The following is an 11,695-nucleotide window of genomic DNA, read 5'->3' on the forward strand; positions in this document are numbered from 1 at the left end:
GAGCAACTTGAGGACAGACTATCTCTCTATATATGGGGGATGTGGAAGGGGGAGGGAAAGAGAAAGAGAACTAGAGAAATGTGTGTGTGGGGTGTGTGTGTGTGTGTGTGTGTGTGTGTGTGTGTGTGTGTGTGTGTGCATGTGTGTATAATTGGAAATAACCTATAGAAGTTTGAAACTGACCTTATTCAGAATGATGGTAGGGTTTAAGCAAGGGCATAACATGGTGTCAATGGTGTGTTGGGGCGTCTAGGTGGTATAGTACACGGAGCAGTGAACTTGAATTCAAGGAGGCCCTGAATTTAAATCCTCCTCTCCCAGACTCAATTTCCTCATCTACAAAATGTGCATTACAACAGCACTCTCTTCACAGGATTGCTGCAAGACAATGAGTGTGTGTACACACACACACACACACACACATATATACACACATATGTGTGTGTGTGTGTGTGTGTACACACACTCATTGTCTTGCAGCAATCCTGTGAAGAGAGTGCTGTTGTTGTTTGTCCTTCATCTTTTCCCCAAAGAAAACCAATGACATCACTAGTGACGTCCTGACTGTTGTGCCAGTTGGATTTAGGTGAGGCAGGATTGCACAAAGCCATCAGCCTCACTCTCTCTTCCACAGTCTTTGATGTCCAACAGCAAGACAAAAGTCAGGATGACTGGTGATGACCTGGGATGCAGTGGATGACCTTGGTGTCTTCCATATCTGACCAAGGTCTAAGCACTCCACAGCACCTGCTTCAGCCCCTCCATGGCCATTGGAACAAATTGTTCTCATCTGTCCTTTCCACAGGGGAAAGTCTTCACATGCTTGGGGTAGACATTCCCCTAATTCACTGAAGGGTTTGAGACTCCTTGGTTACTCTCAACAAATATGCATATATATGTACACACATATTTATGTGTACATGTGTATACATATGTATATAAAGTATATCTGTGCATACATATAGAAAGACAGATAGACCTTGAGATGCCTTATAAATATTAGCTGTTATTATCAGTATTACAATTATTATCATTATTATTTTAGGGAATTTGACCTGTCAATGTTGGCCAAGGTGGTTCAGGATTAAGAAAAGATCTAAAGTCCGGTAAACAACCTAGGAGGTTATTGCCATAATCTAGGCATGAAGTGATGAGTCCCAGAACTCAAGCTTTCAGAATGTAAAGGGAGAGGAAGATATGAGAAAAGGAGAAAAGAATTAGTTGGCTGTTGGTTGCCAGGACTGAACAAGAGGATTTGCCACTCTCCAGACATAAACACTGGGGAAATGATGATAGTGTCTTAAAAAGAAATAAGGAGGGTGTGCTGGAGATAGCAAAAGGGAAAGAAGTTGAGAGCTGTGTCATTTAGTTTTGATGCATGACACTTTTCACATTCCAACAGATGACATGCCAGCAGAACATTCAAGTGTTAATGACCTGTTGGCAGATAGAGTCCCAGGGGCTGAGGTGGGAGATGGAGGAGTCCATCTCTGAAACCAGCTGACTTAGAGAAAAGGGAAGAGAGGAATATGATTCTTGTGGAATCTTCTCTTCTACCTTGGAATTGCAGATTTTAAATCTTCAGGATTTTTCACCTGCAATTGAGAATCTTTTAACCTACAAAAATTGGTTAAAATGTGGGAGCTAAGTTGGTGAAGAAGAAAAATACTGGGGATAGAAATCGCTTTTCTCTCTAGCTCTTCAGTTTGAAAGTTTCTCTTGCATCTCTTCTCCAAAAAGCATGGAAAGAACTTTTCTGTCACATCATTCCCCTTTCCAAATCCATCCGGTTCCAGTTTTTACCTCCAACATGGAGAAATCTCATAATGGTTTCCTTAGGAGCAAATGGAGAAAGGGGAGGAGGAAGGATGGAATTTGGAAAAAAATACACTAAAACTAAAATAATATGTCAACTGTCCAGTGGCCACAGACAAGGGGAGAGAGAATGTTTTACGTCATGGGGTGGGCTTTGAACCAGGAACAATGATCTCCTGGAGGAAAACATAGACTCAAGCTTTAAAAAAAAAGGAAGAAGAAGGAAATGAAAGAAACATCTGTAAATGCTGCCTTCCAGAATGTTTTGATTTTGTAGATCTCAAAGCACTTAAGAAATGAATCACCCTTTCCAACTCCATTTTTCAGAAGCTATTAGAGAGTCTTTGACAGTTTCCATGACTTGCAAAAGGGCATCTAGGACTCTCACTGCCACCGTGCCAACTCAACATCTCTTTATCTGACCTGGATTATTGTAGCATTTTCCTAATGAGCATCCCTGCCTTGGGTGCAGCCCTCACAGAGCTGGAAAAATATTTTTCCTTAAAGGTAGAATTGAATCAGTACCACTGTACTGAAAAATCTTTGGTGGGTCCCCAATGCCTACTGGATACCACTATTCTACCTACCAGGAAAAATTTCCTAAAAATCACCATTCCAAAATGCAATAGGGTGCCTTGAGAGGTAATGAAGAGCTCCCTGGAGGCTTTCAATCATAGGTCATATAAGCATTGACTCCACGAATTGTCAAGAGGAATTTTTGTTTTGGTTTTCTTTGGACTATATGACCTTGAGGTCTCACACAGCTCTGAGATTCTGTGATTGGATCATTAGAACTATCCCCAAATGGAATGAGCCTCCCCTCAGACACTCTTCAAGGAGCAGTCAGGTTGGTGTCCTGCACATTCTGTGAATTGTCTATGATTCACTCCCACTTTTTAAACACCTTTCTATGACCTAGATACCAAACAAATGGTTAAGAACTCAGCAGAGTGATATGTGAGCCTCCAGAAATAAATAAGGGATGTGTGGTCAATAGCAACCTCTCCCACTGATTGGGCATATTCACCTTTGCACAGAAATATTGGAAGAACAAATTTAAGGGCATGTAACCATGTTTTCTCCATGACTCATTTTCCCACATAAGCCTCAGTGAAGCCTGTCATCTAGCTTTCTAATGAGAACAAATTCCAGTCCCATAAGGACAGACTGCCCTACAAAAGCCCTGATGTCCACATAATAAGCTAAATTGATCTCCTGTGACATCAAGCCCATCTATTTTCTCCTATGGGCCTCCCATCACCCTTAGGCAATAGACTAGAAATCCCTGAAAACCAGATTCAGGATTTCAGAGACGAAAGGGCCCTCATGGGCCATCTTGTCCAACCCACACCGGAACTAGAATCCTCTCCGCAACATACAAAAAAATGGTCAACCAGATGCTATGGGAAGACTTTTCCCAGAGGGAATTCACTTCCTCCCAAAATGTCCCATTCCACTTGGGTCAAACTCCAATCATTAAGAAGTTTTTCTCTAACTTGATCCAAAAATCTGTCTCTTTACAACTTGTATTCATCATCCCTAGTTCCACCCTCTGGGGTCATGTCATGCTGATGACTCATGTCAAGCTTGCCATCCACTAAAACCTTCAAACCTTTTCCACCAGAATTGTTGTCCAGTCCTAATGCTCCCATCCTTTGTCCAGCTGTGCCTCTAATTCAATGGCCCTTTGAACAGCTTACAGCTTCCATCTTTTCTGAGTCATCTTAGGTGCTGAGATTATATAGGAATAACAAGACCCTATTCCCACCGCTCCTATAGGAAGGAAGGAAGGAAAGAAGGGGAAAAGATGCAGCTAATGAGCCAAGTGCTAGAGGAGAGTATCCTATTTCTGGACAGCAGAGCCAACCTAATCAGCATGGTAGCTGTACCTATCATTTTAAGACGTGGTTTCCAGGCATATGACAGATGTGTGCACTAGCCTGAAACAGGGTCCACCTTGTGCTGTTTTTATTTTCTAAAGCAATGTGAGACAGTAGAAAGAACACTGAATTTGGAGACAGAGGTTCTGGGTTCAAATCTCTGCCACCTGTGTAGCTTTGGGCAAAGGAAAAAGTTCTCTGGGTCTCAGTTTCTTCAACTGTACAATGACGGAGTTGGACTGTGACCTCAAAGGTCTGTTCCAAATTTATCCATTCTATATTGTGCTTTAAGGTTGCAAAGCACTTTAGATTTGTAATCTAATTTGATCTTCATGGTCTCCTTCTGAGGTTGGTGTTATTATACCAATTTTATAGATGAGAAAGCTGTGGCTCAGAAAATTCAATAACTTGCCCATGGTTACACAGTTGATAAGTTTCAGAGTGAACAGGAATCTCATCTATACTAGACTAGCCACATAGCCTTTACCCGAGAGACTCTTGAGCAGTCCATTCCTCTTTTAAATAGTTCAATTGGTTATGAAGGTCTCCAGTCCATTGATCCAAATAGTCTTGTCTGCAGTTTCCATCCATTTGGACAGAACTGGGGTCCCAGTAGAGCAAAGCTGGTAACAGCCCAAGGAAGACTTTCTAGAGAAGATGGCACCTGCATTGGACGTAAAAGGATAGTAATGCAGAAGGCTGGAAGACAGAGGTGAAAGGGGGTGATAGACCTTGGAGAGGGGCAACAGAAAGTGAGATTTCCTGGGGGAATCCAATGTCTCTGAACAGCCAGGACAGCCAAAGCAAACAAACACTATGAACCTGTGCCAGCACAGGCACCAGGTTCCTTAATTCTTCTGGTTGGTTTGCTTATGCATCTGAGGTTTTTGTCCTTAGTGACTTCATTTCTTCATTTTCTACTCAAGGGCTTTGGCCAACACTTTGGAGGTCTGAGGAAAAGAACTCCTGAAGCTGGGACCAGACTTCCAATCGGGCAGCATTTCTTCCAGTAATATCACAGGTCCCGCCTTTCCAGATGGCTGCCTATCCCTGGACCCTCAAATTCAGTAATGGGAATACGTAAACACTGAGTTATTCTTCTCCTTTAGATAAAAGGTGATACCAGAAGGCTCAGTGCTTTTCAACAGTGCTTCTGTAGAAGGATAATAGACTCTTCACATTTCTTGGCCCAGGGCTGGGTATTCTGCATAAAATCACAGATTTAGAGCTAGAAGAGACCCTAAAGTTTGCTGAGTTAAGCCCACTCTTTTTTCAGATAAGAAAACAGAAGCCCAGACAGGTAGTGACTTATCCAAGGTCACCCAGGTAGTAAGTAACATAACAAAGCCAGGATTAAAAAAAATAATAAATGTCCTCTGATTCCAAATTCAGGACTCTTTCTATTACACTACATTGCCTCTTCACCTTTTATCTGCTCCAAGTCCACTTCTTTGGCCCTTAAATAAGGTAGCAATTCAAGAGAACAGCTGCTCGTTATGTCCATGTGTAGTCTCCCCAACCGGACTGGAACAACTAATGCCTTGTATTTAATAAGTGTAGGGTCATAGATTTAAAGCTGGAAAGGATGTTAAAGGCTATTGAGTCTAATGTCAACTCAGATACCTTCTAGTTCTGTGACTTGGGAGCATCTCTGAGTCTCAGTCTCCTCATCTGTGAAATGGGAACAATAATGCCTGCAGTACCTACCTCACCCATAGGGTGGTTGTCAGGATCAAATGAGATAACGCATGCGAGTTCTGTCTATTCCATAGCTTCTTCCCAGCTAGCTAGTTTTTCCTATTCTCGTTCCACACAGCTGGAAATATAGAAAGAAGTTTTCTTTTGCCTGCAGTCCAACATCTGGGTGGAGGACCACGGGCTCGCTTCCCTGGAAATATAATTCATCTGTCACTTTCAGCCGACACAGCTGAGCCAGTGGCATCGAGAATAGCTCCATGGTATGGATGAGGTCCCATATTTTCAGCAGCCCAGTCCTAAAGACTCCGCTGGATTACCAGTCAGTGATCTGCCCCCAAATCATGCAGTGGAGGTGTCTGTGGCACAGACAGGGATGCAGACTGGTGTGCTGGAAAAAGCATTGGATTTGCATCCAAGAAGCCCTGGGTTGTAACCCAGCCTCAGACTCTTACTAGCTCTGTGACTCTGGGCAAGCCACTCAAATTCTCTGAGCCTCAGTCCCATCATCTGTAAAAACTAGCACCTACCTCACAGGGGGACGCAAGCTGGGAAGAAGATGATGCATGGAAAGCACTTTGCAGCCACTAATGAGCTACGTGAATGTCACCTATGCTGGACAGTGCACTGGGCCAGACATCGGAAAACCAGGGATCTCATCCTGGCTCTTCTACTAACAACTCGTTGAGCCCCTGAGCAGAGTTTCAGCTCTCTGAGCATCAGTTTCCTCATTTGTAAAAAGGAGTGAGGCTAAATCAGAGCTTTTTAACCTTCCATTTGGGGAGAGTGAGGGGTGCCAAGGAGCCCTTTGGGAGTCTGGAGGAGTCTACATGCCCCTTCTCAGAAGGATATTTTTAAATACATAAAATAAAGAAGATTGCAAAGAAAACCGGTTATATTGAAACACGGTCATCAAAATATTTTTAAAACTAGTTCACACAGGTGAAGAACTCCCTGAACTAGATAGTCTTTAATCAATCAATTAATAAGCATTTATTAAGCATCTACTTCATGTCAGACACTGATGGGCATATGCAACATTTGCAAAGCCATCCCTGGTTCTCATAGCTGCTGGTAGATCATCTTCCCAGACAGACTATAAGATCACTGAAGACAAGGTCAGCTTCGCTCATATATTTATACCCCCAATAGCTAGCACAGTAGTCAGCACATAGTAGGCACTTAACAAATGCTTATTAATTTATATGTCACTTTTACCTGAACATTTGGTTTCATTGGCATAGGAATCTGCCAGTGAGGACATTTTCTGCATCAGTACAAATTAACCCTGCTCTGAAATTTAAAATCTTGGAGACTTGCCCAGACCACTAAGAGACCAAGTAACATGCCAAGGGTCACAAAGTCAGTATGTTTCAGAGGCAAGACTTGACTCCACTTCTTCTAGCTACAAGATCAGTTCTCTATCTACTATTCCACAGCTGCCCGTCTTTGTAAAGTATGTGTAAAAAAAAAATACAAAGTCAATTGGGAAGGATTAGGGCATTAAGGTCCCTTCCAGTTCTAAAATTCCATTCCTGAAAGATTAAGTTATGGTAAAGTTGAGAGCTGGGAGCTTTCAGAAGTGGCTTTCAGGGGAAGTTCCCATCCTCACCCCCACCCCTGCAAGGAAGGCTCTTCATTCCTGGCTCACTCTTAATACTTTGCTGCTATAATACATTAGAAGCTGACAGCTCATTTCTTGGCCACTGCTGCCCCTGTCCTCTTCCCACATTCCTCCTCAGGAGGCTTCTTTCTTTTGCCCACTAACTGTCTTTGTTTCATATTTCCCCCCAGATGAATTCAGGTTTTTCCAGCAAGCTAATGTCTGCCCTGGAAGCCACACTTTCAACATTATCCATATTAAGAAGAATTCCCAAGTGGGGCATATTCAAAATGAGGTTTTCCTATTAGAGAGAGTAACCTTGGCAGAGCTCAGACTACTCAGCAGAGCTATGTTTCTGAGCTGGGTGTGCTTGAATGACTATGTTATCATTTGACCTATTGTTTTGATTCTGGTTGTCCAGCAAATGTCATGTGGCTGTGTTATTCCACCAGTCCCCTCCCAGACTCCTGGAGAATGTTTACAACTCATCAGATCCTTAAAAAAATCATTAAACAAGGTCAGTGTAGGTCTCCTAGCCAACACTAGATTCTCAAATTCTCACTGAGAGGGGACTGCTCCAAGTTGGATTTTTCTTTTCCATGCAGCTTCTTTATCCATCTGGGTTCGGATGCCCGATAGCTACAACATCCTTTCAAAACACGTGAATTTCTTCTCTGCTAGGATTAGCAGCTCTGGCTGCCAAGATGAAACGGATCCTCCCTTGCAAATTTTCCATAGCAGAAGGTGGAAGAGATTCTTGGGTCAGGAATAAATGAGCTTTTCAGATCCTGGTCTAGTTAAAGAATGAAGAGTTGGAGCTGGCTGGTTGATTGGAGCTATATGAGACACCTCACCTACCTGCTGCCTCATGAAGACACAACAGAGGCATATCTGACCTAGAGAAGAAGGGAACACTCTGAAAAGTTCATAAGGGATTGTCAAGATCCAAAAGAGTGCCCTAAGTGGTGGGGGGTAGAGAATGCTACTGCCTTAGCTACCTATAGTGTATCTGTCCATATTTAACCATCCCAAAGAAATATGATCTCAGTGTGAAAGATCTGAAATGAGGGCAGGAGTCATCTCACTTTTATACTTATATCCTCAGGGTCTAGCAAAGTGCCTGGAGTATATTAAGCACTGAATAGCAATCAATCACCAAGCATTTACTAAATGCTTACTATGAGCTAGGGATGTAAAGAGAGAAGTCATATAATCCTTGCCCCCAAGGACTTTACATACACAAAATAAATGGAAAAGAGATGTTCCATGATGAGAAGAAGGTTTTGGGAGCTGAGAGTGGGAGAGTAGAAGGTAGCATTGTAGTAAATTATTAATGATTGGTTAATTGAATTTGTCAGTATGGGAAATTCCCCATATGAGAACTCCCTCCATCATCTATGACTAAGTAGGGACTGCAAAAGATACATAGAAGTGTTAACCTGAAGTTAAGGTAGAATTTGATCAGGGTTGACTAGCTAGTGTCAGAGATGGGCTGTGAACCCAGGCATCCCTGACACCAGGTTCAGCACTTTGTTCACCAGCCAAGAATTCATCTCAAGTCAGAACTTAGTCCTCACCAATTTCAACAAAGCCATTTTGATTACCGGGGCTGTGGATCCAGAATGTGGGCTGTCCAGATTCTTCTCCTTCTTCAACAACCATTGCCTTTTGATTCCTTCCCTCACTAGCCCTTTTCCTGATGCAGTTAAGAAGAAGGAGAAAAGGAATTAAAAATTCAAGTGAATCCATTCTGCCAACTTGTTAGTGACTCAGACAGAAAGATTTAGTCAGAGGTGAGGTTGGAGGTAAAAAAATGAACTGGGAATTAGGAGTGGGTTTTATTTATTCATGTTTTACCTGTCACTGCATCAGAAAATCTCAGAGCTGGAGAGGCACTTAGACAACTTCTAGGCCAATCTCTTTATTTTACAAAGGAAGAAACTGAGGCCTGGGGAAAGATGTGCCTGAGTTCTTTTGTCAGCTTGTGTCAAGATACGTACTTTATGAATATTATCTCTTTAGAGATTCATAACAATCCTGTTGGTGCTGTTATTATTCCCATTTTTACATTTGAGGAAACTAAGGCAGGCAGAGATTAATTTCCTTGCCCAGGGTTACGTGGTGAGTAAGTGTCTGAGGCTGGATTTGAACTTCCTGACTCCAGACCCAGTGGTTTACCCACTGTTGACGTCATCTAGCTACCACTGCAAAGCGGAAACTAGAACAGGGTCTTCTGGCTGTCAGCTCAGTACCTCCTTCCTCCATACCATAGCATACTCCCTTTCTACTGACATTCGCTAATTAATGAGTTTTTACCATCCCTTTTCTTTCCTGGCATAATGAATTGTCAATGCTATTATTTGTTCCTTTGTTCTCTGTCACTGTCCCTGCTCAGTGTCCCTCTCTGTGCATCACTCTATAGTTCTTTGTCTTTCTCTGCCTCTTTCTCTCAGTGTGTGTCTCTGTCTTTCTTGGTGTCCATGTGCATATTAATTTATTCTACTCTCTAGATGAGCAAATCAAGGTGAATAAACAGAATGCAATAATTCAATACCTTCACGACCCCTTGGCTGAACCTCTAATGCGTCAAGCTTTCGTTCAAGGTTTGCCCAGGAGGCCTTTAAAAAGTCAAGGCTAGATCCCCAAGGACTTACTGGGAGGGATGCTCCACTTTTCCCTTCATGCTGCCTGTCCTTTAATGTGAGCCCATAGAAAACCTGTCCCTCCTTTGCTTCTGTGCCCGGAGGGGTCTCAGCTGCTCCCAAACACTCAGGTGACCCTTCACATGGAGTCTGTCTAAGCATCTCCTTAGAGATCTAGCTTGTCCCTCTCTCCTCAGAGAATAATGGTGTGACAAGCCCAAGGCTAGAAGCCAGAGTATTTGACAAATGAGGCTGCTGAAGTGATCAAAAGCTAAGCACTGAGCAGAGCCACACATTCCAGGTGTACCTTTTACTCCTGCGAGGAGCACAAAACCTTCTGGGTGAGGGTTTAAAAACAAAAACACTGAAGTTGAACTGCTAGTCACCATCCTCTCTGCCCTTAAGTGAAAAGTTTAGTTGGAGCTTAGCTGAAAGATGAAGAGAATACCATCAAAATATAATTTGTCTTTCCTTTCTTTTGCCTTGATTTTTTCCTTTTTCCCTTTCCTTCTTTTTTTCTTTTCCTTCCTTTTTGTCTTTTGCTCTCTTTCTTTCTTCCTTCTGTCTTCTCCCTCTTTTCTTCTTCCCTTCATTCTTTTTTTCTATTCATTCCTTTCTTCCTCCCTCTCCTTTTTTTGCTTTCCTTCCTTCATTCATTTTTGTCTTTCCTTCCCCTCTTCCTTCTCTTTTTTCTTTTGACTTCCTCCCTTTTGTTAAATCCTTTCCTCCTTCTTGTCTTTCCTTCTTTTTGTCTCTCTTTCCTTCTTTTTGTCTCTCCTTCCTTCTTTTTGTCTTTCCTTTCTTCTTCTTGTCTTTCCTTCTTTTTGTCTTTCCTTCACTTTGTCTTTTCTTTCATCTTTTTGTCTTCCTTCTCTCTTTTGGCTTTCCCCTCTACTTTTTAATTTTGCTTCTCTTCCTCACTTGTCTCTCTCTCTCTCTCTCTCTCTCTCTCTCTCTCTCTCTCTCTCTCTCTCTCTCTCTCTCTTTCTCTCTCTCTCTCTCTCTTTCATTTCCTTCCTGTGTTGTCTTTCTGAAGGAACCACTTTCTTAAGGTATCCATCTACCCTTTTACAAGTCAGAGCTAAGAACCCAAACCCAAATCATCCTCTGTTGTGATGTATTAACAACAGAGAAAAACAAGGCAAACATAGCAACTAGAGCACCCTCGCCCCACACCGATACACACACCTGTAGAAATGAAGGAGTCGGTGTCTTCCCTGAGTTTTACAACTTGGACTTTACAAAGGAATGGACCCCCCTCCGCATACATTACATCCCTCAGCGTCATCAATAGACAGAGACAAAGATTCGCTCCTCTGCCCCCTCCCCACTCACTCTCCGGAGGGCTCTCATCCTGATTCTGGAGCTGAGCTTTCTGCCCTGCAGCACCAGCTGAAATGCCCCCTCCTTGAGAGGGAGTTCTGCACACTTGCCAGTCTATCGGGCTACTTACAGTACCTCTTGGCAAGGAAGAGATCAGAAGAAGCTGCACCAAAGTGAGCCCCGCTTGAGTCCAGAACGCGAGCTCCATCCTTCCCCAGGGCCGGCGCACCGGAGAACTGCTGGGGCTCTGGCTCCAGGCAGGGAGGCAGACGGGAGGGAGACTCGCTTTTGCCTGGGACCACACCAAGCCTTGGCTAAGAGGCAGCTCGGGTTTCAGCGAGAGCTGGCTCTCCCATCCTCATCAGAGGGGAACTACCTTCAGCCAGAGCAACGTCAGTCCGAGCCTCCCTCCGCGACTGCTGCCTTAACCCTTTCTGGGCTTGGGTAGGCGCTGCTGCCCTCATCGGAAGGGGCTGCTGGGGAACGACCCAGGCTGGAGCAGATAGGGAAGGCACAGACCAGACTTCCCCTCCCCGTAGGCTTCCCTCTCCTCTGGGCTGCTCTCATTCCCACGGGGTTCCTCTTTTCCCCTCTGGGCTGCTCTCTTCTCTTGGGGGCGATGCCCCAGGGAAAAGCTGACAGCCGGCGAGGGACTGGGACAGGTGGGAACCCCCACCCCACTGCCTACCCGCTCCCCCAGCCGCTGGGGTAGCAGCCGGGCAGATCTGCTGCTCCCA

General features: G+C 43.8%; 1 protein-coding gene across 2 annotated transcripts in view; it reads right to left on the reverse strand.

The window, feature by feature from the left end:
* Positions 1-11,363, reverse strand: part of PAMR1 (peptidase domain containing associated with muscle regeneration 1) — a 101,060-nt gene extending 89,697 nt beyond the window's left edge. Inside the window, exon 1 of one of the 2 annotated variants that reach the window (XM_020963927.2) lies at positions 11,094-11,363. In XM_020963927.2, coding sequence (XP_020819586.1) covers positions 11,094-11,166 — 73 coding nt within the window. In that variant the 5' untranslated portion in view covers positions 11,167-11,363. The remainder of the gene's footprint in view (positions 1-11,093) is intronic. The other variant, XM_020963928.2, reaches the window with a different exon arrangement.
* Between the last annotated feature and the right edge of the window lie 332 nt (positions 11,364-11,695).

This window comes from Phascolarctos cinereus, unplaced genomic scaffold, assembly GCF_003287225.1.
Source record: "Phascolarctos cinereus isolate Bilbo 61053 unplaced genomic scaffold, phaCin_HiC Scaffold_9;HRSCAF=440, whole genome shotgun sequence".
Lineage (NCBI taxonomy): Eukaryota > Metazoa > Chordata > Mammalia > Diprotodontia > Phascolarctidae > Phascolarctos > Phascolarctos cinereus.